This window comes from Brachyhypopomus gauderio, chromosome 5, assembly GCF_052324685.1.
Source record: "Brachyhypopomus gauderio isolate BG-103 chromosome 5, BGAUD_0.2, whole genome shotgun sequence".
In the NCBI taxonomy this organism is placed as follows: Eukaryota; Metazoa; Chordata; class Actinopteri; order Gymnotiformes; family Hypopomidae; genus Brachyhypopomus; species Brachyhypopomus gauderio.
Genome location: NC_135215.1, coordinates 3,621,030 through 3,646,290, shown reverse-complemented (window position 1 = coordinate 3,646,290; position 25,261 = coordinate 3,621,030). Strand labels below are relative to the sequence as shown.

The window sequence follows — 25,261 nt, the reverse complement described above, 5'->3', positions numbered from 1 at the left end:
GACTGTGCAAGGGCCCTGACAACAATACGTACTCAGTAGTATAACAACACACTCCGAGACGTTATGACAAGCTAGGCAGGCCTTAAATTTTAGTTCGTTATTAATGCATACAGCCAGCGGGTAAAAACTATTATGAAATCAGTGGTTACATTATGAATAGTAATGGCATGACTACCACCACCGTCCTCGTAGAGCCAATAAAATGCGGGTTTTGGTGATAAGCACTCTTTATTATTTATTCATATTTAGGTCACAGAGTGAGACGATAACGTGAGGGAGGAGCAGATGTTAGCTATGAAACCACTTTAAAAGTGGGTCAGTTATGATTGTTGCACTTTTTAATAGCTATTCCAAAGTCGGACTAGCCATGAAAACACATTCAAATGTTCACGGGCATGTGCACGTCTTTGTCAGGGTATTCATTATCTTATGACTGTTGCTTTCGTCGTTTTCTTTCTATGGACAGATATCATGTACCTTCCTCATTCTACTCAGTGTTGCAGCCCAAGAAAGACTAAAGTTTGGGGTCTTGACATTGTCAACACAAATGCTTTTATTGACATCTAGTGGTCAAAAATAAATAGGAACCAACTGCTCAGTCTTAACTGTTATTAATGGTCTAACGTTGGACTGGATTGATCTTAGCTTGTTTTGAGAAGTGCCAAGTTGGTAAATTTGGGTTTGGTTGATCAAAAAAAAAATTAGTCATATTAGTCTCGTCTGTGAAAACACAGTAAATCCTAAAAAGTGTTCAATCCGTAGTTGTAGTATATATATACATACATACATACATACATACATACATGTGTGTGTGTATAAATATATATATTTTCTGCATGATCAAACCAGTTGATGTCTGCACCTAAAAGGCCATTTCTTCTTTCTTCCATGAAATATAACAATTTGAAATACGTGGATAATGCATTTAATGGCAAAAGGGCAGTGTTAATTTATGAGAATGAAGCCCTTTTACTCTAGATCTTTCACCTCTTGTTCTTGAAATGGTTCCCTCTATAATTTGCTCAACCCAGAGTCTTTTCTGGTTCATTGCTTCGATCAGTCCAATGTCATTTAGGTGAGTGGCCAGTGCCATCAAACAGGAGAAGAGGACGGAGGAGTGGATTCACTCTGAAGAACGGGGCACTCCCCAATTTGAAATCAAGCAGAACAATAAACATTAATCGTACTAGTTTACACACAGTTGTACAGCTTGGTTGTTGACATCAGCATGTGATGAAATAGGAGAACACGATTTAGGTTAAGGAGGGCCATCCAGGAATGGGACACTCCCCAGTTTGACAACAAGGACAATAACACTCTAATCAAACTAGTTCATCCAGTGTTAATATTTTGCATTTTAAATGCAGTTTGATATCAGCCTCTACGTAATGGTGAGATCTCAGTTTGCAGGATGTTTGGTGTAGCTTTTCTCAATCTGAGATCAGTTTTAAACCAGAATTTGAAGTTGTATCCTTCTGATAATGCCAGCATGTTCACTCAATGTTACATCCGAGGCATCACTACATAATCTATAAGCACATAAATGGACAACAGAGTAGGGTTTGAACTGCAGGACAACACAGGGTTTTTTCCCTCCAACCACGTCTCACTAAAAAGCCAAGCCTATTCTCAGTTACATTCTTGGCAGTCATGATTAATCCATCAAACCAAGACGTAGAATTCCAAATTTCCTCCCATTGAGGAGAATTTCTTTGTCAGTGACTTTCTCATAGGAACAGCAGGAACAAATGTTTCCAGAAGCCGAACTTGAACATTCCAGTCAACAACATCGTCAAACTACAAACAACAAACTACACTGCCAAGCTGCCACAAACATGCCATCATGGGCATTTGTCTTTTCATCATGTAACTTTATCTCCATCTCGTGTTACTAATTCTGTTCTCTTGCATTCGAGAGACCATTATCAAAAGCAGGATGGAGTCAAATCAGTATGCTCTTCAAAAAAGAGAAAAGATGAGCAAAGAAATGTTCTATGTTCAAAAGGTTCTTTCTCCAGTTTGCCGGACATTACGTTTTCTGGGCAGTTTTTTTCTTGGCAAGCTCCATCTGAATCTGCTGTGGAAACTGCTCCAGGTGGTTCCTCACACATGCCAAGCAGAACCGTTTGGTGTAGAAGATGCTGCACTCCTGAATTAAGACAGACATAAACAACACTGTAATGTATGGCTGTCCACAGCTGCTTCTCCTAAAACACACACACAAAAAAAGTAATGATTGGCAAAGTTGAAGAAACCTAAAAAAGGAAAAATAAAAAATATTAATTATGAGCTATATCTTTATGCCTTAACATATAGGATTTTTTTTTACTATAATACATTTCCGTTAGCTTATTTAAAATTAATTTTAGATTTTCTTGTTTATTTTTTCTCAAGGAAAAAAAAGCTACATGCATTAAAATGTGGTGTCAATAACCTCTGAAATCTCCTGTTCTTTTCTATTTCTTTATTTTGAATTGCAATACCGCAATATAAATAATGTAGCCTAATCATTTCAATGACAGACATGTGGCTCATACCGTTCCAACACACACAGTCTTTTTACACAAACAGCACTTGGAGCCCAACACAAGGAACTTCTCTCTTTCTGGGTTGAAGGGATCACGCATACCATAGCATTCCTCCAAGAGCCTGGGGGACAGAACACAAACAAGGTTTGTGTACAAATGTTAAACAGGGACACATTTATACAGATAGTGCCCTCCCTCAGTAGGTTCCCTCTGTATGATGTGGGTCTACAACAACAGTTGTTGCGCTTGTCACAACAGAAACATAAGCAAAAGCTGCCCGCTTTAAAACTTAAAGTTCAGCTGCATGGAATAATAGCTGTTTATCCTATTAGTGTCGAGCAATTACAAGCCTTCCCTGGCCCATGAAGGAGCAAGTTAATGACAGTTCATGGGACAGAAGGAACCATGTTAAAAACAAGTCTACACACTCCCCACCAAATTTATTATAGCTACCTTGCCCATGGGACACTTTATTAGGTATATCTGCCTTTCTTTCAGATTAATCCTAAAAGATGTTCTGCAACCATCTGTTCCTACAGACAACCAATTTATTTGGTTATTCATACACTGTAAAACACTTTGATTCTGGCACTGAATTAAACCTATAGCTTTAAATAAGCAAACTCATTTTGACAACATAACTGGATTAACAAACACCTATATATAACCATCATGAAGAATTTAACTTTCTTAATAATTTATTACTTTCTTGTGCTTAACCTAGGTTTACTTACACAATAGCTCTAGTGTTAGGTGGTTTTTGGCCATAAAACGTGTATGGACTTGACAAATCACACAGTTCACAAGTAAACGTTCCTATTGCAGTTCCCTCGCTTTTGTCCATCTTTCTTCTTCTGTTTACTGACGATTGGCGACTATTGTGTTGATGGTTTACTGCCACCTGCTGTAATGAATAGACCAGAGTCAACAATGCAACATGCAATTAATGAGTATACTATTTAGTATAGTAGTATAGTATTTTGAATATACTAAATATACAGCCTTATGTTCTAAAATTCATGTTAATATTCGTTTTGTTTAGTTAGTTTTGTGTGTTTACTCTGTTTCATAAAAAAGGAACCGACACAAGGGCTTTAGTATTGAAAAATCACCCACCGGAAGTGTAGAAGGAGTCTGGCTTCACACAATAATGGACGCGATTGGTAAGAAGGGAAATTGACAGTTTGCATATTCTTCTGCTGACTATATAATGTTTTCCACAGTTTAATTTATGTAACTCGGGACTTAAGTGTAACGTCTTGGACTTTTGAGAAAATAAAACAGTATTCTGTTCATGAAACAGCATAGTAATCGTTACCGTGTTTAGGCGTTTTGGCCTCGAGGTTAGCATGGAAACTAGCTTACCAAAGTTAGCGCACAGCAGTTTCGGTCTGGCTAAAACTTTCACTTGTAACGTCCCACAAAATCTAATTATACATTTGTTGGTCGCAAATATGTGGCATCGCTTGTTATCTTCTTTATGCAATGATTTTGTCTAAAATAATGCTGTTTTAGGTACTTACCGTGCTACATTCTGTGGGTGGATAGCTAGCTAGCGTAGTTCAACGTTACAAGCGCGCTTGGGCCGGGACTTCCCCCGTACGGTGCTAAGCGAGGAGCCACGCCTCCTGCGCTCGTTCGAGCCACGCCTCCTGCGCTCGTTCGAGCCACGCCTCCTGCGCTCGTTCGAGCCACGCCTCCTGCGCTCGTTCGAGCCACGCCTCCTGCGCTCGTTCGAGCCACGCCTCCTGCGCTCGTTCGAGCCACGCCTCCTGCGCTCGTTCGAGCCACTCCTTCTTAATTTTTAACCTAACAGAAAAGAGCGAAAGTCATTTAGTACAACTGCCAGACTCATGTTCATCCTTTTCATCCCTCCCGTTAAATTACAATAAATAATACAGTAATATTGTAAGTAATGATATTACTGATTATAACATAGTATCATTAACTGGCTAGACCAGGCGTACTCAACTAAATTTGTCCGCGGTCCAATTTTGCCAGATACCTGTGACATGAGGTCCGGTGCTGCGGGGGTGGCGAACGTAAGTTGTTGAGCGGGGGTGAGTGGGTGGGGGTGGCAAACGTAACACTCGTGATGGAGTGTTTTTTCAATAGCCCTGAAATAAATGCTCCGGTTTTTTTTGTGGTCCGTATCCAGTTAATCAGGAATGAGATTGGGTCCGGACAGGACTGCGTTCGGGTCCGGATCCAGACCGCGGTCCGCCAGTTGAGTACCCCTGGGCTAGACCATTTTAGTTTTGCATTTAAGGTAGGCATGCTGGTGTGGGCATAACCTTTTTGTCTGGAGCCTGAGTAGCTTACCTGTCAACCCTATGTTGTCTATCTGATAACACAACTTATTTTCTGTCAATGTTGCAAAAATATCCTTTTTAAGATGCATTTGAACTCACATAGTCATATTTATTTTAATTTACAGACAGTGACATGCAGGGAACAGAGGGGATATTAGGAGGTCATGAGGTCAGAAGAAGGATCCCCATCAAACTTCTTCCCAAACAGGCTAGAAGTAAGACTCAACTGAGGAACCTTTGGGCCAGAACAACATTGTCAATAAGATAAAAAAATATTTTTCTATTATTAAACATGCAAAACACACACATGTAATATAATGTGTGAAATAATAAAGGTTTTGTGATGGGTCTGTTGACAGAGAGTATTGCCTACAAGCAGGAGGAGAGATCGGAGTGTGGAGCAAAGGCGGGAGATGCTTTTGCAGGCCAGCGGCGATACCCTCAGCAATTCTACTGGGATTATAAGGTTTTAGCCTCTTCTATGAGTTTCACTTCCAAATAATTCCATTTTGTATCAACTGAACAAACAAATATTAACAATCCAGTGACTTGTGGTGCTCTTTTCTATTTTTTTTCCAGCTGAACCTGATTGGCGAGAGAGATGAGACTCCCATCCATTTCTGTGATAAGTGTGGCCTGCCCATTAAGACTTATGGCCGCATTGTAAGCTTTTCACGTTTTCCAAAGATATTAATTCTGACAGCCACTGCTATGATTCCTTAAACATATACTTTGTTTTTAGATTCCTTGTAAACATGTTTTCTGCTATGAATGTGCAGTACTTCATGAAAGAAAAGGGGATAAAATGTGCCCAGGGTAAGTGATGTTTTTAAATTATTTTCAAAGGATAAATATAAACTCTTACTACACGTGTCCCCTACTGGACAGCTGAACGGTCCCACTTTAGCTTGTTTTTCTCTGTGTCTTCAGCCTGACGCTGTACAGCTGCACAGACCCGGTCCAGAGGATTGAACAGTGCCTGCGAGGCTCTCTGTACATGTGCAGTATCATGCAGAGCTGCAAGCGCACATACCTGTCCCAGAGAGACCTGCAGGCTCACATCAACCACCGGCACATGCGACCCAGCAAGTCTTCGGGGCGTTCCGACCCCGTCCTTCCGGTCTCGTCGGAGGTGTCGGAGCGCTATCGCGTGCCCCCACCTCACCTGCCCAAGCCCCACGTGTTAATTCCCCCCCCTCTAGCGCACGCGGGTCACGACCACTTCGGTCAGCCGCCCCTCGCCCCCCACGACGACCTACGACAAAGCCAGCTGCCCGCGGCCGACATGGGCCCGCCTCGCTCTCTCGCTCAGGAACCCTTCCGAATTGTGACTACTCGTAAGCACAGCAACCTCATCACTGTCCCGATTCAGGACGATTCGGCGAGCTCCGCCCCTCGCGAGCAGCTCCCGCCTCCCGCAAACGCTCCCCCACCACACCACCACCCAGGGGACTACCCGGGGCACCCCGTGGGGCCCCAGGCGCACCACATGATGGCCCCGCCTCAGCAGCGCTACGGGCCTCCGCCTCCCATCGCTCATCCGATGCAGCACGCAGCGCAGGGCTCCAGCACACACATGGTCTTCAACCAAGCCCCGCCTCCACCTTTATCCTCGGTTCCGCCCCCCCTCAACCCTCCACCGGGACACCTCATGACTCAGCTCCCACCTTACATGAACCACCCTCCTCCAGGTCCACCTCCACAACACGCGGGCCCCCCAGTAAATGCCCCCCCACCCCACCACTACAACCCGCAGTACTCGGAGGACAAGGGCACACTGAGCCCACCTTTTAACCAGCCAGGAGGGCTCAGTCCAGGTTTATGGTCTGCCCCCAGAGGGCCCCCTCCCCCAAGAATGCAGGGTCCACCGGGCCCGATGCCTGGGCCTCATCATCCAGACCAGGGCCGCTACAGACCGTATTACCAATAGAAGAAAAAAAAAAAATTGTTTTTTTTTTTTTTTTTTTTTTTTTGTATGCATTTCTGTGAAAGGGTTTTATATGGTTGCATAGTTCACGCTTAGTGTAAATTGGGACTAAATATCTTCAAAGAAATTGTAATGTTGGATGTTAGAGTAAACATATGTTTAAATATAGCTGTTATTTTGGAATTAAAAAGGTTTTACATAATGCTGAATGTGCTCTTTCATTAATGTAATAACTATTTTTATAATTACTATTACTATTATATGTAATAATGAAACATTTCATTACCTCCCTTATTCATTCTTCAGTACAATTCAGTTTTCCTTCTTCCTTTGTCACTCTATTTAAATGTGCACTTCATGTTGCCAATCTACCAAATCTGTATTTGAACCCAAACTCCTACATGCAAAGATGTATCATGTCACCACGAACACATACACATACATACGTGTTTACCCCTACACATACAAAAAATGAGGGCACATGTATACAGGGTATCTGCACATTTTTAAATCTCAAATTCAATGACTTAAGACCTTTTTAATACCTCTCACAAGAAAAAATAATACTATTACTGGGGATGCAGGTGTGTTCCACATCGTTGACGGTGTGGCGAACGAGAATTGTTGACGTTGTTGAGGCCGTATACTCCAACGCTATTGAAATCAGTATTGAAAGTAACTTGATAATCCTTTGGCCTTGTGCTTAAGGAGACTGTGAAACTTGCACTATATTTTAAGAGAAATATGTAAATATGTCGCTAACGTTTAAGTCGTAGTTTAATGTCCCCACACCAGGCAGGTCTCCTCTCACTGTGATGTACGACCTTTACTGTGTTACAGTAGAATGATGTGAAACTTCCACTTTTGAGTGGCAGGGTAGTTCTATCCTTTTTAGCTTCAAGGCCATGGGCTTGGCAAAATGACTGGAGGCAGACATCCCACAGACTTTGGTTGCAGAAACCTGAGGATGAAGTGAGAGTTTATAACATACTATAACACAGCTGGAAATGACTAGTGTGAGTCTGCAAAGACAACAAAACCATTGCATATTTACACATGTTGAAAGCTGTCCAACTCATTGCAGTATCACTTTATGGTTAACTGAGTTACAAGAGGGTTTTAAGTTACAGGTCCACCTGTTTTTCCATTTCTCCATTTTGATTGGTCTAAACCAAAGACTTAGTTCTTATGTTCTAAATTTTAGAATATTCTTTATTCTATTTATTTTATTTAGACCTTTGTGCTGTCTAGTCTGTGTAGAGATAGCATTGAAAAATGGAAATCAGTCAATCAGTCACTACATCCAGGGTGGCCAACTTTTCAAGATCACTTGGAGTGAGATTTGAACCGGGGGGGGGCATAAATTTGACACAAATTAAGTATTATATCGCGATTGATCGCCAGTGGTTGGCGCCACAGAGAACTAGTAACCCATTGAATCATAGATATGGACAGTGCCGTTTCAAGGTATTTGGGGGCCCCAAGCAAAGACACCAACCGGGGCCCCCCCAACCTCCACACCAGAAATCTCATGCCCAAACCCCCCTCCGGCCAAAAAAAAAAACATATCTGGCCACGGTCCACCTTCAAGAACCACAGCATATACACCTCAAACTAACTACTTTACAAATTTACTACTTGTAGCTGAACATAGCAGATTTAAGTATGGGATTACCCGGGACGTATATATTGTTTTTAACCTACCTGCTGCTAAATTACACCATTTGTACTGGTAGGCCTAATTTATCCAGTGTAAATCATCACTTACCACTGTCTTGTGTTTTTTTGTGTTCCTCTTCCTTCTTTTGTTTTCTCTTTTGGCTTCCTGATGGATAAATTTGCTTCATGGTTAAGTTTCATATTTGCCGGCGTCTAAAACTTGACTGTCTGCCAGGACAGTGTCTGCCTGCCTTCAGCAGCTGGTGGGAGGGGCCCCCTTGAGGGGGATTCTGAGAACAGTGTCATTGCTCATGACTTTGAGAATGTAAAGGGGGGCTCACACAGTTTGTCGCTGCATTTAATTCTTAACCTGTTGTTGTCTGGGGGCCCCAGGCCAGCTTGGGGCCCCAAGCAATTGCCTGGTTTGCCTGCCCCATCGCGACGGGCCTGGATATGGATGAGAGGTAAATAAACTTTTTTCGGCGTGAGAAATCGGATGTGTGGCGTGTGAAGACAGTCAAATGCGTGTGTCTCACACTCATTGCGTGAGAGTTGGCAACCCTGCTACATCTATTTGAATCTACATCTATTTGATTTTACATCTATTTGAATCTAAATCTGTTTTTCCCTAATTGTGAACATCCTACCAGTTAATATACCAGGAAGATTTACCCTACAGTTTTCCTTGTATCTTTGTAATATCTATTATACATTTTTGTCAAGAGCTTTTGTTATTTCTGATAACAACAAAGAAACTGACAGGGAATTGCAGTGATTTGTATAATTCTCATGTAGCAACATTTTATTTTAATTAACAGTGATCTCCATCCACACATACACACTGTACAAATAATAGATTTTAGCAAAACTAACACACAATTTGTAGCAAACAATCCAACAAAGAAAATAAAAGACTGGACGTTCAGAAGTTTATTTTAAATAGTGGTATGCACTGCATCCCAAATATACTACACTATACTACAAAATCTATTCCAAAAATATTTTACATATACAAAAGCAGCTCTGAAGGACAGTCCATGTTTATCTCCAGTAACCCAGAGACATTATAAAGAGACCATATCAGTGTTTCCACTGATGCCTCACATTTAAACTGTACAGTATAACAGATTTTTTATTTACAAAATGTAAATTAAAAAATATTTGCAGCATCCAGCAGTCTCTGTTTCCAGTATATCTGGAAGCAGATGTGAAGGTGTTTGTTAAAATCTGGTCTCTGGTGCCTTGTCCTGCAAAAAAGAAAAATTTCTTGAGTACTTTGGTGAGGTGTTAATTAATTTCTTAAAATTCCTACAGAATCTGCAAAAATTAACATGCACTCACCGTTTTATCTCTGCTGCGCAAGCTGACTCCATTACTCAGCTCAGACGTGTTCTTGAAAACCTGTAAAAGTCGATTATTTCATCATATGAGGCGAAAGGATTTTCCCCCAAAGCCTAGCATCAAAATGTACTTCATTGCAAAGGTTTTATCAGGGCTTTGCACCAATGAAATGTAATCGTGCATCGTGGAGACTGGTAATAACACAGAAGCTTTATTATGCTGAAGCTCGCTCACCTTTTCACTCACGCTCAGGGGTGGATTACGCTGCAGGATGTGCAGCATTGCATCATGGGTGGTCAGAAAGAAGATTGACGTCTGAATCTCCTCATCAAAAAATTCACAGCTCTTGAGTTTCTCAAATATGTACGCTGCAAACAACAATTAGAAGGTTAGACATGGGTCATTATGTTCTGTTTTATTACATTTGGTAACATGACTATTGCGTGGTAGTTTCTCATGTTTCATGGACGCAGCGATAAGGGAAAGATGATTATACTTACGGTCACAGGCCACAATATAAACCTCAACGTCGACACGAATGAACTCCTTCAAAGCCTGCAAAATTTATTACACAATATTATACCATTTACAAAATGTAGAAACCCCCCCATGTCACCATTTCTTTTGCTTGTTATAAAAATGTATATAGACAACACTACAGTATTGAATATGTAGCTCGCACTGTACTTTATTGTTGCTCTATATTAATTCCTAAAAATGCTTATTTTTTATTTTTGCTGTCTTCCTAGGAAACATTAAGAGAGCAAACAACCACAATACCATTTTGAGGCCCTTGAGCGCTGAGACATCGATGAAGGAGACAGCAGAGAAGTCCAGGACCAAACTGTGGATGTTGACCGGAGGTACGGAGATGCTGGCAGGAAGCTCGGCTCTCCAGTTCACCTGGACAGGAAGCCCGGAGAAGTCCGCTGGCAGATCCAGGTCCTCTACACTGCTCTCATCCTCAGAGCCAGACAAGGAGCCTGCTGTCTGCAGTCCTTTCTGGACCCAGAGAAATGACTGTCAAAGGAGCCTAATAGCTTTACAACAAGTATCGTCCTGGAGTTGCCAGCAGGGACATTAAAGCACGTTACCTCCCATAAGGCCAAATTCCAAACTTAATACCAAAAGAAGAACATAAAAATGGTTTTGAGCCTCTTATTTACTGTCCCATAAGGCCATTTAAGCATGATGGCCACATGACTGGCGCACATTATTACACATTAGATTAGCATTACTAGTAAGTATCTGTCTTACGGAACGAAGGTTGAAGCACAGTTCACTACAATCGCTCTTTGCTGGACTTACAGATGTGAGGCTGAGTTGCCCTTTCCGTAACAGTTTCCTGATTTTTCTCAAGGCTTTGTTTCTCTTCCTCAAGACTCTCAGGGGACTGAACCCCACCTGTAACACATAAAAGATGACTGTATATTAAATGAATCGACAGATGGTGTCTGGTTCCATGGCGTACTGTTATGTCTGGCATGTCCATAACAGGTTCATAAGTTCATTATAAGAGGCAAGTTAGAACAGGGAAGAGTAAATTACAATGCCAAAACAGTGCCATAACCTTTTTAAAAATGATTTCTAATCATTTGATCTGACTTGTTGATGAAGCTACTATGGCTATATGTAAAGCTAGATGAGCTAGAGAACTGACTCAAGGTCAAGCTTTCATTACTAAGCATATTCAATACTTACAGCATCAATCAATTTCCCCCTTAAGAAGTCGATATTTGCAAAGAAGATAGGTGAAGGGATCCTGAAAATCTTGACACCCTCTGGTTCATATAGCTGTGTAAAGTTTAGAAGAAGAAAGGTGATCTTTTTTTTCTATGAAGTCTTATTCAGTTCAGTTAGCAGTTTCATCTCATTTATATGCAGTGATGCACCCGTTATCACCACTACATTGTAATCATCAGCACTGCAGACTTAAGTCAGATCGTTAGTATTGAAGCAACAGTGGGTTCAGACATCTTTTTGGGCATTAAGGAAAGGATCGAGGACAATTCAGTTGGTTTGAAGGGGCAATTGTGACTAAAATTCACTCACATCAACATAGTCCTTGCGGTCCCTGTAAATATCCGTCCCAACGATGTTTGCCAGGACACAACAGCGTGGACTGCAGGATGAAGATGGTTTTCATTAGTAACAAACTCAACATCCTGTAGGCTCAAACGTAATGCGTTTTTAAAATAATTTCCAACTTTAAAATATATGAACTTTTAAGTCGCAAATTGATCTTCTCTTTCGTTAACACCTAATCGCTACTTGGTACAGGCAGACAAAGGGCTCTTTTCATAAGACTCTTGAATTCAGACTACTGGTCAGTTAGCCACATTAGCACTTACAACTGTGTCCTGTAGACCACAGCAATCAGCTCTGCTCCGAGTCCAACAGCCAGTCCCAGATCTAGGCCCAGCAATACGGAGGCCACAAAGGTCACTAACCAGACAACCTGCAGGGAGGGAACGGACAGTGGTTTATAAAAGCCGCTACAAGTGCGCCGGTCAGAGTAAGTAAAACGGGCACTTACGCAGTCAGGCCGATCCTTCTTCCACAGATAAGGAACATGGCACACTTGCAACAGCATCCCCTTCAGATTCACCATCACCACGGCGCCCAGCACCGACTGCAAACACAGCACACAGGTGTGGATGAAACAGGTGTGGGTGGTTTGCCTGTGCATGGGGCACTTATGCGTATGACACCAACGCAGGCAAGTCTTACCTTTGGCAACGGCTCTAGCAAGAATCCTATCCCCAGGATTACTATAAGAACAATAACGGCAGACAGAACACCAGCAACCTGTAAAATGAAATGTAATTATTTCCTTTGCTTTCTTTTTGGTGGGAAAGGTAATAGAAATGTTCACCGGAATACGGTTCGGGGTTCAACCCTGTTTTGGTTACTCAAGGAAGGTTCAAGGATAGGCCACATATTAAATACTCTGACATGGATTTATTCCTTTTAAACACAGCCAGACTTGTGTTATACAGTACTGTTAAACTGATAATTTACAATTTAGAAAGTAAACTGCAAACTTTTAAAGGCACCTTTAAAAGTGAAGGTAAAGTGAGTCACTGTGTTTTTGTATATGGGCTCTTTCTGACCTTGCACCAATTAAATTCATTTGAACACTAGAGGGCAGTATCTTTGTGCTATTGAAAAATAATCTCACGTGGCAGTAACAGACATATCTTGTAGAATCTTATATATCTGCTGGTATATGGTCTTTGTCAAATAAATTCCTCTATTTAATTTTTTTTGGTGGGTTCATACATGATCATATTGAACTTGAAACACAACTCTGTAGAAATACTGTGGGTACTGTAGGTAGAATGGCTCTTAGTAAATGGCTGTACCTGTGTTTTCCCGCCTGTGCTCTCTTGCACTGCACTCCTGGAAAGAGCTGTGCTGGATACCAGAGATTTGAATGCTCCACCAATAATGTTACTTGCCCCAAAAGCAATAAGCTCCTGTAGAGACATTATGAGTCATTACCACTGCAGGTTTTAAGTTTGCTACATTTCTACTTTTCCATAAATGCATGCCTGTTTTGGGTATTATTTTATCACAACTAAAAAATATATATTTAAAATTATTAATTTCATTATTGATAAATTGTTGATAAAAAACACAAAAGAGCAAAACTGAAAACAGTAAACAATGTGGAGGTAGACCATGTGCTGCTATCTCTCCTAGGTAGTCATTTACAGGTTAATGGCACATGGCACAGATAATAGCACTGACCTGATTTCCGTCAATAACATAGTCATGTTTGTTGGAGTAGACCTTTGCTACAGCAAAAGCCACAGCAAACCCCACTATGGCCATAGGAAAAGCTTCTAATGCAGTCTCCTGAAAGATCTGGGGATTTGGGGCCATGGGAGCCTCGAATCTAGTGAAAGGGAAGGCATAGTATGTTATATATTATACTGATATGTTAGTTATAACATGGATAATTATGAAATATATATTTTTTGGAGTTTGTTACTTACTGATCTGGTATTCTTCCTACAATGTCCACACCATAATACTCGTTGAAACTGAAGGCATAGGAGACGCCGCATGCTATGATAGTCTGTTAGGATGTGATAGACGAATGAATTCTCAATTAAAATAATCAGCATTGTATCACATAAGTCAACAACAGTTATTCTGTTATGGTAGAATATATAAATGAATGGCACTGATATTAGTCTGCTTTTGTGGGTACTGGGTCACCACTCACCATGATGACCTCTATTGGGATAGGCACGGGAAGCTTGGACTTGAATCTCTCGTTGAGCTCCTTCACAGTTAACACCACGACCATCACGATGACGGATGTGACAAGGTCATGAAGGTTTGTGGAAGTGATCTGGCCGAAGATCTTCTCCAGAGTCTACAGTTAAAACGAACAATGAAAGCATGGCATGACAGCATGGCCACAAGTGTGCTGAGGTGTTTTAGTGCTGAGATAAGCTATCTATGATGTGTCATGATTGTGTGTGTGTGTGTGTGTGTGTGTGTGTGTGTGTGTGTGTGTGTGTGTGTGTGTGTGTGTGTGTGTGTGTGTGTGTGTGTGTGTGTTTGGTGGCTATATCAACCTGAGAAATCGGGAGAAAAGGGGTTAGCCCCAAGTATGTTAAAGTTCAAGGAAGATAGTGGCTAGATAATGTAGGCCTACTTTAAAGTATGGTCAACTAATGTGCTTGAAAATACGGTTCATTAATGACCTATGTGCAGCTTGTATGAGTAACTCAGAGCCTTGTAATATACGTAAACTTACATATATTATGGAGAGTGGTCCACTGAAGCCTGCTACCTTCAGCCCTAAAACGAACTTGAGCTGTGACACCAGGATGTGCACTGCAGCAGCTGTGGTGAACCCAGACACCAGAGTATCTGACAGGTAAATGACTATGAATCCCGCCTGGAGCAGGCCCATGGCCAGCTGAGAGAGAGCAGAATGACATTAAGGTGGGCCACGCTGCCTTTAATATCCAGGACCTGCAACAGTGTCTCAGAGCCTTGGTGTGATGCAGATTTTGAGCGAAAGACTCCAGTCGTATGGACTTAATGACCGCGACAAGTCAGTCAACTCTCGCTTTGATATCAGCAGCGTAGCATAACGTTTTTGCATCACGGAAAGGGAAGTAATAATAGTAACACATTTTGATTATATAGCACCTGATATATAGGCAATAAAAAAAAGTTTATTGTGAAGAGAGGCCCGGGCCTACCTGGAAAATGCCAATGAGGACAGTTAGTGAGGCAGCTACCACGGCCCTCTGCTCGTCCACTGATAGCCCTTCAAAGCCTGTAATGTTGGCCTGGGACCCGTTCTCAGGAACCAGCCTAGTCACGACAGTCCCTACCATCAGACTCAAGACGGGGAACGCTCCTGGCATGGAAACACAAGAGGAGACGTTAGGCAAGGCAAGGCAATACTTGACCCTCTGTCCAAATGTAAAATAAACAGGGCCATGTTTGGCTCTATTTTTCTTCTGTTTTGTAGCGGATCTGGGAGGCAGATGTCCACCAGTTAGCATCTTGCAAAAGGGTAAAAAAATCTAAAATAGCCTTACGTTGTCGAATAAGTGTTTATCTGGTTTATAATACTTCTGACATACTGTTTTCTATTAAAAGGACAAGTAAATTTAAGCTGAACCTCTATCTAAGCATGAATGATTTCTATTAAATATTCGCAGCTCCTTAGGCCATATGTATTCATATTGCTTCCCATATTCACGTTACTTAAGACAGTTGCCTGAAACTCACCCACTGAAATATGTCGAGAAGTGCCCAGGAAAAAGTAGATGACCACTGGGAAAAAAGCCGCATATAACCCATACCAAGCAGGAAGAGATGCCAGTAAACTATATGCTAGCCCTACAAAACAGTGAAGAGAAGATTAAGAGTCATTATTTACATTAGCACAATCTTAACATGAATTGTACATCTATCAATTTCTTCATCTGTCTTAAATTAGTCGTGATGTGAGCCAACATTTATGACTGTAAACTAAAATAAAGTCAGTAAGTGCAGTTCATAAAGATATAGTATCACATAATAAATGAGATAAAAGTGTAGAGGATCAAACATATTTTAGTAATGATGGTAGCATCAGCTCGCATTAATGTCTTAGATGCCATCAATAAAATAGCACTTATTTACATTTCAGCACAGATTATTATTACTTTGTTTGCTTGTTATTTGCTTTGTAGTTTACCTTGCAATACAGCCACCAGTCCAGTGCTGACCCCAGAAACTACATCTCCCATCAACCACTCTTTGATTCTGTAGATTTTCATCCAGGATATGATGGGCAGCACAGAGAGGAGGGCATTCTTTGCCCGTTGACGATTACATCTGTGTTATCACACATACACACATGGAGAGTAAACCAGGACTAGTCAGCCTTAGCTTTGTTCTCCTACATATTAATCACTGCTGCGTTTTCAAACACACCATCGGACTAAACAGACGTCTTCCCAAGTCTTCCCCATATGAGTGACTTTTTAAAAGAGACAACTTGCATCAATTCTTCACAAAAGGTTTACTTCCTTTCTTTATCAGACATGTTCTTATGTTCTGTTTGAATTAAACGGATGTTTGTGACTTACGTGAAGTATTGCTGAACGTGGTTCAGCATTGTCTTGTGCTGCCGGCACACTTTCTCATGCTCCTGTGTAAAATCATCCTCTGTGTAGAGTGGTCTCTTCACCATATACTGACTTACTGATGTCCGCATCATTGTGACTCCTCTGTCAGAAGTGTTGGCGATGAAATGGTTGTAGAATTCTGGGTGAGGACAGAACTCTTTTTATGAAACAATTCTAAAACAGCTGTAGAACACAGTTGTTGAAGGAACCTTTGCTGAAGAAGCAATTTGATGTTATCTGTATTGACCACCCTGCCAGCACATTTAATTCTACTTTAACTGTTATTGTAGTCCAGACAAGCAAAAACATTTTTTCTTAGTTATAGTCTACATGCTGATGGAATCTATTTGAATCTTCTTCATACTTCTTAAGCCTTATGTTCCACAAGTGTGCTGCAAAATCAGGTTCGTCTTCTCCTCTCATCCCTTTAGAAGAACAGGCCACTAAAAACTATTACTGTGACCCACGAATCTCTGTTGATTTATCCTTTAATCCCAAAATTCTTTGAACACCGTGTTACGAACAGGACAAATCACGAACTGGCAGTACAACAAAGGTGCAGCCCTGTTCTGGTGCAGATTAACTTCATTAGGTATTTTGTGTCATAAATTATATCTGTCTCTTGCAGCAAGTGGTGGAAGAAAGCAAAACGTGTGTTCACTCAACCACATTAACCCCACAAAAAAGAGGATGTACAATGTGCAAATTTGAATACATCTGTTAAATAAGCATGTTAAAAATTATTTTAATTGACAAAAAATAACAGTGATCTGCAGTTATAGTGTAACAGGATAATCTAACTAGCATAGATATAATATACATAGACCGCAAAGATATAACATTTTGACTTTACCTCAAATACTTGGTTATGTACTACAGTCTCTAGTGTCCCAGGTGTGTCCTCTTCTTACAAACAGCTCTCAAATGAAGATCTCAGTGTGATTCTCCCGAATATTTCCAGCCATAAATATCCGTTTTCTGTAATCATTAACAGCAGTCCTAATAGATCCTTTATGGGTTTCATCTCCTTGACCATTGTTCTTCTTGATAAAATCCTGATTACATACATTAATGACTTGTCTTCCATAGAGACCATCAAAATGGCTAAAGCCACTCTAAGTGTTTCAAAGAAGATTCAAAGAAGTCACACTGTTGATTGAGTGCTCTATTCAGTCATCCATTCCCCATCCATTTAAATTCTGGATTATTCCAGTTCCCAAAACATCTGTTAATCTGCCTTGTTTATGTGCATTGAGAACATATTGTAGGGTGATTGGATTATCTTAAATGATTGAATGACCATAGACATGAAGGGGGTTTTGCCTTTTTTTGTTAATAAATGTGCAACAAATCAGTCTGGCCCTTGTCAGCACCAGAACAAATCAAGCACTGTGTCAAATCCAGATTTTCCTTCATGAGTTCATGACTGAAACACACATCAAGCTTAGTCCACATGCAAGAGGCAAAATGTCAGCTATCTTCCCCAGCAGTCAGCCTCCCCTGTATTCTTGATACTTCTATAAACACACCTCTTTTCTTTCCTCTAATTTACTTTTGCTATAGATTCTCTTCATAAGATACATGTAGAAACATCTACACACATGCAGCCATTCAGGACTAGGAAATATCAACAATGTAATAAAGACAAATGAAAACAAGTTCATATAATAGAGTGAGAACAAATATAAAATATCATTATAGTTAAATAAACAGAGAAGTTCTTAGCTAATGATATGCTGGCCAAACAGTGTCAGAATACATGCTTTCTTATCAATCTTTTGAATCCAAAGGTCATAACTTATTTTATTCTTACCAAAATAATATTACTAACCACCTCTCACCAAATCTCCAGAAAGAAAATCATATAACTCAATATGATTAAAACATTTTAGAAAGCTATATGTATCTATACAGCAGTTTAGATTAATCTGTTGGCAAAATTAATAATTTTCTTAGTTACAGGATTGTTTGTATGATGCACAGTCAGAGTGCTTATCCTTACATGCGCAGCTAGAGATTAGACATAATCAGATCGGGACACAATGCATTTACAGAGCTTAGTGATTTTATCAATAATTAGGGCAATAATCACACTGAGTACAGGACTGTGTGGGTAATCTGTTCACAGAGACACACCCTTATCCTCCTAACACCATTTACACCTCACGCTGTCACCACCAGGGCATCCTAATGCAATTATAATTGCTTGACAAGTGTTAGAAAAGGTAAATCTATACAACGGCTATGTGACCACGTCAGAACCAGTGGTTTTCAATATTTGCACTTTTTCCTTAAGATGTTTCTGAATAGGTCAATTTGTTTGGTTTTGAAGGAACACACACAGGTAGCTGCAAACTACCTGGTGCTCTGTGCTCTTCACAGATGAACTACATTCGTATTAGATATGAAAGAACAGTCTAACTGTGACTTACCTCTCTACTAGAGTCAGGCAGTGAAGTTGGACTGGGTGTGGGTATAGATTTTAGGAGGTAGGTGTGTGTGTGATTGTGTGTGTGTGTGTGTGTGCATGCGCATGTATGTTTGCTTGTGTGATTAATGCCGTTAGCTACTGTTACTAAAAGTGAGGGGAGAAAAGCACACAACAGACCTTCAAAGTAACCAACAGAAGAATGTCAATGAACACAAGTGCTTTATTGTAGCATAATATGACCCCGTTTGTTCAAACATCGAAACTACTGCATCTATTCTACCTAATCAGAAACTACCAGAGCACTGCACAGAGCTTGAGAGTCTTACAGAGAATACAACGACTAAAACCTATGTGCATTTGACTCCCAGTGAACATCCATTTCTTTGCTGTTGTGGTGGAGAGAGACAGTGCATTTGTGGTAGAGAGAGAGACGGTGAGAGAGAGACAGTGCTGTTGTGAAAGAGAGAGAGAGAGACGGTGCTTTTGTGGTAGAGAGAGACAGTGAGAGAGAGATACAGTGCTGTTGTGGAAGAGAGAGAGAGACAGTGCTGTTGTGGTAGAGAGAGACAGTGAGAGAGAGAGACAGTGCCTTTGTGGTAGAGAGAGAAAGTGAGAGAGACACAGTGCTGCTGTGGTAGAGAGAGACAGTGCTGTTGTGGTAGAGAGAGAGACAGTGAGAGAGAGACAGTGCTGTTGTTGTAGAGAGAGAGAGACGGTGAGAGAGAGACTGTGTTGTTGTAGAGAGAGAGAGACAATAGAGAGAGAGACAGTGCTGTTGTAGAGAGAGAGATAGTGAGAGAGAGACATTGTTGTAGAGAGAGAGACAGTGAGAGAGAGACAGTGCTGTTGTGGTAAAGAGGAGTGCTGTTGTGCTGTTTACTCTCTGTTTGTTGACTAAAAACAGGAAGTTGAAGTTTTTTTTACTGAAATGGGACATTTCACAGCTTTTCTGTTGGTATGGCAGTTTTGGTGAAATTACTCCCACAATGTTAAATAACAAGAGATAGCAAAGAAAGAAAGTCAGGTTATCTCCTTTTGAAACTATATTTATTTCATTATGTTCTGACAATTTCAGTATGATTTCTATATCATACTTAACTTTGAAAAACACACAACAAGCAAATGTTATTACTAAGTGTAACCTCATGCTTTTCAAAATGTCATTAAACATGAAGAATTGGAATATGAATCTGCTGTTGCTGGACTCCTGTGTGTGTGTGTGTGTGTGTGTGTGTGTGTGTGTGTGTGTGTGTGTGTGTGTGTGTGTGTGTGTGTGTGTGTGTGTGTGTGTGTGTGTGTGAGTGTGTGTGTGTGTGTGCGTGCGTGCTCATTGACAATCCACCCTGGCAGTCTGTGGCCAGGGGGGACAACAAGTAAACTGTGTGGTAAACTGTGTGGTAAACTGTGTGGTAAGCTCTGTGTTGTGCTGCTTTCGTTGCATACAGTGGTCAAACAAAACCAGAAGGCTCAAGAAAGGACCAACATTAATGGCAAAATGTAATCTAGTGCAGAAGTGTGGTTAGCATATATATATGTGCTTATTGTTGTTTAAGTTTCCAAGACTGGTGAGTGCAGCAGGAACACTGTATCTGCCTCTGCCCATGTGTCCAACACTGGAAGTGCTTTGGGCTCAGTTTGAAAATCCACAAATAGCCTGTAAATGAAACGCAGAGGATTAGCTTCTGACGCTGTGTGACATTTGCTTGTGACAATGTGACATTGATACAGTGCTGCTTGAAAGTTTGGGAACCACCCAATCATTTTCATTGTTGTTAGGCAATTATTGATTGTTGACCTGTTCTTTACGCATTGACACAACAGTGGTTTGGTTAGTTTCCTCTACCTTTTAACAAGTGTGGCTCAAATCTTTCCCCATGGGCTTATCATTTGATCGGTCTGCTTAATTGATCACTTGAGCACTCACGTGTGTTTCACCTGAGTCTTTTACCTAATTGGCTGTACAGATGCAGCTGTGGTTCATTTACTTTTGCACATGCTCCGATTCCATGATTCAAGTAGTCTGCTGGCAACTCACACATTTCCCTCAATAAAAAGTAAATGGAATTGATGAACATAAACCATTTCATATACTAAAACTGATGATGATAAGAGATGGTAAAACATCAGAAACATCCAAACTACTCAAGAACTTCACAAACCCTCAAGCAGCACTTTATATTACCAGGAGTTAAATACATGAAGCAGCTCTTTTCCATCCTGCATTTTTGTAGACAAGGCAAGTATGAAATTACTGATCCATTATTATGATAATAAGTTAATTTTTTCTGTCATTTAGCAAACCAGAATTGTTTAGAAGCATCAATCATGTAGTGTATAAAAATGGCCTTTAAAGAGTAATTATGTCTCAAAGGTATTACATTAAGAATTTTGTCTGCTAAATGATATAAAGCAATAACATAAAACTCTATAGACATTGTTAATACATGCTTAAAGTGCCCTTTGACCCTTGCATATGTTGTCAAGCTAAATCTCCCATCTAACCTGGATTCAAGCTAATATAATCATCATTACATCCTTCCTGGTTTAGCATGTAACCTGTAATTTCCCACTGGAGGCTTTCAACATGATGAAAAGGATGGCATCATGGACAGAGATGAAGATCATGTCTGTGGTTATCATCTCATCAAAGAAGCCCATGGTCTCCATTCTCCTGACAGTCTCATCTCAAACACCAGGAGCCGCTCAGCCATTTACGCCAGGATGGAGAAACTGGTGGGATTTTGGCGTTTGTTATATAATGTGATTAATGGGAAAATGTTTTTAGAAAAATACTAAAAACATTATAATTTTATTTATTATACAAAATAAATTAGCATATGTGGCACGTGAGGTTTGAGGCAGGATACGGAGGCGAGAGCAGGTTAACATTCAACGTTTTATTTACAGTGACGTAGACTTAGTTTAATCACGCAATCGAATGATACCAATGACATTAACATTGACACCAAGATTCAAATATGAAGGCTGAAGCTGTGTGATTCTTATCTTGACTGATATGTGTTATGACACAAGCCGCACCATCACAACCTGCAATACAAACGCTGACTCCAATGCGTATAAATTCCTTTATGATCTGTGAAGGTCAAAGACATAGCAAATCAGTGACTAATGGCTACGAGAGGGCTATCACTAAACACACAAAGTTCAAAATGAATGGTACCTTTGTTATCTAAAAAAAAAAAGACTGTTGACCAACACAGTCATTTACAGTTTTTAATCTGATATGTAAATCTAAAATGGAACAATATCTTTCTGACCCAAATGTTTTATCACATTTCCAATCACAGCCACACTTTATACACCAGAATGTGAAAAAGCTTTAAAGTAACCTATGGTGTGAATGATGGGGCCTTTCGTTGCTGAATATTAGTGTGGGTCTTTCTATAAAATATGGAATCTGTGGTTGTCTGTGGGATTTCTATAATTTTGAATCATTTCAAATGCGAATTTTAGTGAATTCTATTTGTTTTACGGATGACGAGCACCATGTGCTCTGGGTTTTTAAACATCAGTTCAGGCAGAATTAGAGAAGAGTTCAAAATAGAATTAGGACACACCAATTTGAATGAATGTTCAATTTATATAGCACATTTCAAGATATCCAAGGTCACTTTACAATTTTAACACAGGTACAAGTCTTACACAACCAATTACACACCAGTGAGAAGTGGCAGCCAACTGTACACAGCGTACTCTCTACCGGGATCCACAGGCCTGGGGGACTGAATGGGGTGCAGGAAGGGGAGAGAGGACAGACCCTAGTGGCAGAGCACCATCTACCACTGGGCATACAAGCACACACACACACACACACACACACACACACACTCAGACACTACTTTTTATTGAACATAGAGACACAGACACACACTCAGGGAGAATTTGTCAGGGACTGACAATTTACTTAACCTCCATGTCTTTGGACTGTGGGAGGAAACCAGAGACCCCAGAGGAAACCCACGCAGACACGGGGAGAACATGGAAACTCCACTCAGATAGAGACTTGAACCCAAGACCCCAGTGCTGAGAGGCAAACGTACTAACCACCAAGCCCGAGTATTGTCCACTTGAGCCCATTTGAGGGACTTTGCAGCCATCACGTCCAGGAAGGAGACAGCAGAGAGGTCCATCACCAAACATCACCAAACTGTTGACTTTGGGGACACATTGACAGGAAGCTCAGAGGTCCAGTCTACCTGCACATCTGATTCTGTGGTTGGAGAGACTCCGCCCTCTACATCTTGCTGGAATTTTCCCTCCACCTACTCAGGGTCCTGCTCCCTCTCAAAGGCTCCATTGTCAACACCCAAGGGCTCCACCGGCACTTACCCGTTCTGCAGCAGGTATCAGTGTCTTGTATCAAGGGTAAGATTACTCTAGATTACGCTCTAGGAACTTTCACTTTCTATCAGCTTTGGACAGCAGAGCATGTTAACCTCCTTACATTGTTATGCATGTTCTGTGTTCTAAATTCTGGAAATAAATGTTAATGAAATATTGAGACGTAATAGTGAGGTTGTGTCTGTTCTGAGGTTGTTTAAATAAATGTTAATGAAATATTGAGATGTAATAGTGAGGTTGTGTCTGTTCTGTGTTTGTATAAATAAATGTTAATGAAATATTGAGATGTAATAGTGAGGTTGTGTCTGTTTAATTAATCTGTGCATCTTCTTTAATGCTTTGGTCCTTTTTTTAAACACCCCACAGCATCAAATCCCTGTTCTTCAGTAATCACGTTTGTCCATTAATCCAAAACAAGGAAAAGTATTAAAAGTATTTTTTAAGCTTTAAAGTATTAAGAAACATTAAACAATAACACCATGCAAAAATAGTACGTAGTAACATGTTTCTTAAACAGGTTTCCTTTTTATTTGTCTATATTGATGAGATGATGAGATGAGATTAAACTCACTGCATCTTGTAACTGCTCTTTGAAGTAATCGATGCTGGCAAAATATATACATACATAATATATACATTACATTTGAAAATGTGTATTCCAGGAATCTCACCAATCTAAAAGCAGGATATTCATTTGGAAAATAAATCTTTAATAATAATTGCTTATGATGTACAATAGCATTTTGTAACGCGGGGGTGCGGGCGGAATGACGAGGCACAGACTCCAGCTCGCACACTCAAGCGTCACTTTAATGAGTGTATTAATCAGCGCACACACAACACAAACATGGACGTATGACACTCAAACAAAGACGAGCACGGGACACTGCATGAACACACATTAAATAGACAAACCACATAAACCCCAAGTGATGACGAGACGAGCCACAGGTGAGACTGATAATCACACACGGACACAACCACACCCACAAAGATACACAGACGTAGACGACTAGACACAGACGACATAAACACACGCCCAGCAGGGCGGGGTCGGGAGCTGTACCGTAACAGAGCCCCTCACCAAGGGCACTACCCGTCCCGGGGTGCCAACAGGACCGAACGCCCCGAACCCACACCGATGGGCGGATCCGGAGCCCTCCGCCCTGCGTCTGGGAGATGACCGCCCTCGGTGGAGAGTCCGCCACGATCAGCTCAGAACTCCCTCCCTGGGAAGACGGGGGGGGAAAGACGCCAGACACAACGGCACATTTACAAACACACACATCGGTACATGAACTACAAGCGGCACAAGAGGGAACAGGAGGTCCCCGCACGCGGCGGACGCCCCAGCAGCCCTCTCGGTGGGCGCGCGACCCGTTGCTGGACGTGGCGCAGGGTACACCTGCCACCTTTCCGTCTCCGCCCTTCGAACTCCCCCTAGGGGACCCCCGCCTCCTCTGGGTGGTTGCTCTGCCGGCCGTGTCCCGTGTGTGGGTTCCTCCACCTCCATCTCCATCACAGAGCCACCCGAACTCCCAACTCATCGGCTGCTCCGGCGTGTCGGCCCGGGAGCAGTCCATCGGGCTGCCCTCGGGGAAGGGAAGAGGCACGCCTTCTTTAGCACGCCTCTCCTCCCTCACGGTCTGTCCGGAGTAGTCCGTCGGCGTTGGGCTCTCCCTCTCCGAGTGTGATGCGCCCTCGGAGTGGTCGGACGGAGGAGGGCTTACGTCATGTTCCTCCTCCTCGCTGTGGTAAGCGGTGGGGGCGGAACACTCCGACGCAGGAGGGCTGACGTCGTCTTCCCCCTCACCGTAGTGTACGGTGGGGGCGGAGTACATCGACGGCGGGGGACTCACGTCCTCCCCGTAACACTCCGTGGGAGCAGAGGTTACTGACGGGGAGTAGCTGGCTCCACCGTCCGTCTCATCCTCTCCCGAGTCCTCACTCCCGAACTCTTCCTCAGGAGTGGTCACGCCCACCATCCCCGCATACACCACCAACGGGTCCTCCGGGGGGCGTGGAGATGACGTAGTGGGGAACCCCTGTCT

The 25,261-nt window shown here is 41.6% G+C and overlaps 3 protein-coding genes across 5 annotated transcripts; 1 reads left to right on the top strand and 2 right to left on the bottom strand.

The window, feature by feature from the left end:
• Positions 1–529: 529 nt before the first annotated feature.
• cdpf1 (cysteine rich DPF motif domain containing 1) lies at positions 530–4,354 on the bottom strand. The gene is made up of 4 exons (XM_077004977.1): positions 4,052–4,354; positions 3,263–3,432; positions 2,538–2,649; positions 530–2,149 (listed from the first exon to the last, which is right to left on the bottom strand). The coding sequence occupies exons 2-4, from the start codon at positions 3,370–3,372 to the stop codon at positions 2,030–2,032; spliced, it is 342 nt and encodes a 113-aa protein (XP_076861092.1). The 5' UTR covers positions 3,373–3,432; positions 4,052–4,354; the 3' UTR covers positions 530–2,029.
• cbll1 (Cbl proto-oncogene-like 1, E3 ubiquitin protein ligase) lies at positions 3,651–6,969 on the top strand. Of its 3 annotated transcripts, XM_077004974.1 has the most exons (7): positions 3,666–3,691; positions 4,687–4,797; positions 4,966–5,055; positions 5,200–5,306; positions 5,420–5,503; positions 5,583–5,656; positions 5,771–6,969. In XM_077004974.1, exons 3-7 carry the CDS (start codon positions 4,974–4,976, stop codon positions 6,768–6,770), a joined length of 1,347 nt encoding a protein of 448 aa, XP_076861089.1. In that variant the 5' UTR covers positions 3,666–3,691; positions 4,687–4,797; positions 4,966–4,973; the 3' UTR covers positions 6,771–6,969. The 3 variants fall into 3 exon arrangements, with proteins under 3 accessions (XP_076861088.1, XP_076861089.1, XP_076861090.1); XM_077004973.1 differs by lacking the exon at positions 4,687–4,797 and having other exon boundaries at positions 3,651–3,691; XM_077004975.1 differs by lacking the exon at positions 3,666–3,691 and having other exon boundaries at positions 4,687–4,755.
• Positions 6,970–9,231: 2,262 nt separating this feature from the next.
• On the bottom strand, positions 9,232–18,969 carry LOC143514132 (chloride anion exchanger-like). The gene is made up of 22 exons (XM_077004972.1): positions 18,850–18,969; positions 17,271–17,395; positions 16,379–16,556; positions 15,985–16,124; positions 15,534–15,644; positions 14,996–15,156; positions 14,542–14,706; positions 14,002–14,154; positions 13,769–13,851; positions 13,521–13,668; positions 13,133–13,246; positions 12,498–12,575; positions 12,304–12,399; positions 12,119–12,225; positions 11,820–11,889; positions 11,469–11,561; positions 11,076–11,171; positions 10,548–10,769; positions 10,268–10,322; positions 10,002–10,135; positions 9,768–9,827; positions 9,232–9,673 (listed from the first exon to the last, which is right to left on the bottom strand). Exons 3-22 carry the CDS (start codon positions 16,507–16,509, stop codon positions 9,647–9,649), a joined length of 2,244 nt encoding a protein of 747 aa, XP_076861087.1. The 5' UTR covers positions 16,510–16,556; positions 17,271–17,395; positions 18,850–18,969; the 3' UTR covers positions 9,232–9,646.
• Positions 18,970–25,261: the final 6,292 nt, after the last annotated feature.

What these genes read in the sequence shown, in the direction of transcription:
- cbll1 (XM_077004973.1), top strand. An exon ending in TTAAGACTTATGGCCGCATT is followed by an intron (nt 5,504 to 5,582) that starts GTAAGCTTTTCA and finishes CTTTGTTTTTAG; the next exon opens with ATTCCTTGTAAACATGTTTT. An exon ending in GGGGATAAAATGTGCCCAGG is followed by an intron (nt 5,657 to 5,770) that starts GTAAGTGATGTT and finishes CTGTGTCTTCAG; the next exon opens with CCTGACGCTGTACAGCTGCA.
- cdpf1 (XM_077004977.1), bottom strand. Translation starts at nt 3,372, where the DNA reads ATGGACAAAAGCGAGGGAACTGCAATAGGAACGTTTACTTGTGAACTG. An exon ending in CCTAACACTAGAGCTATTGT is followed by an intron (nt 2,650 to 3,262) that starts GTAAGTAAACCT and finishes TCTGTCCCCCAG; the next exon opens with GCTCTTGGAGGAATGCTATG. An exon ending in AGACTGTGTGTGTTGGAACG is followed by an intron (nt 2,150 to 2,537) that starts GTATGAGCCACA and finishes GTCTTAATTCAG; the next exon opens with GAGTGCAGCATCTTCTACAC.
- LOC143514132 (XM_077004972.1), bottom strand. Translation starts at nt 16,509, where the DNA reads ATGATGCGGACATCAGTAAGTCAGTATATGGTGAAGAGACCACTCTAC. An exon ending in TCCCAATAGAGGTCATCATG is followed by an intron (nt 13,852 to 14,001) that starts GTGAGTGGTGAC and finishes ACATCCTAACAG; the next exon opens with ACTATCATAGCATGCGGCGT. An exon ending in GGCAACTCAGCCTCACATCT is followed by an intron (nt 10,770 to 11,075) that starts GTAAGTCCAGCA and finishes CTCTGGGTCCAG; the next exon opens with AAAGGACTGCAGACAGCAGG.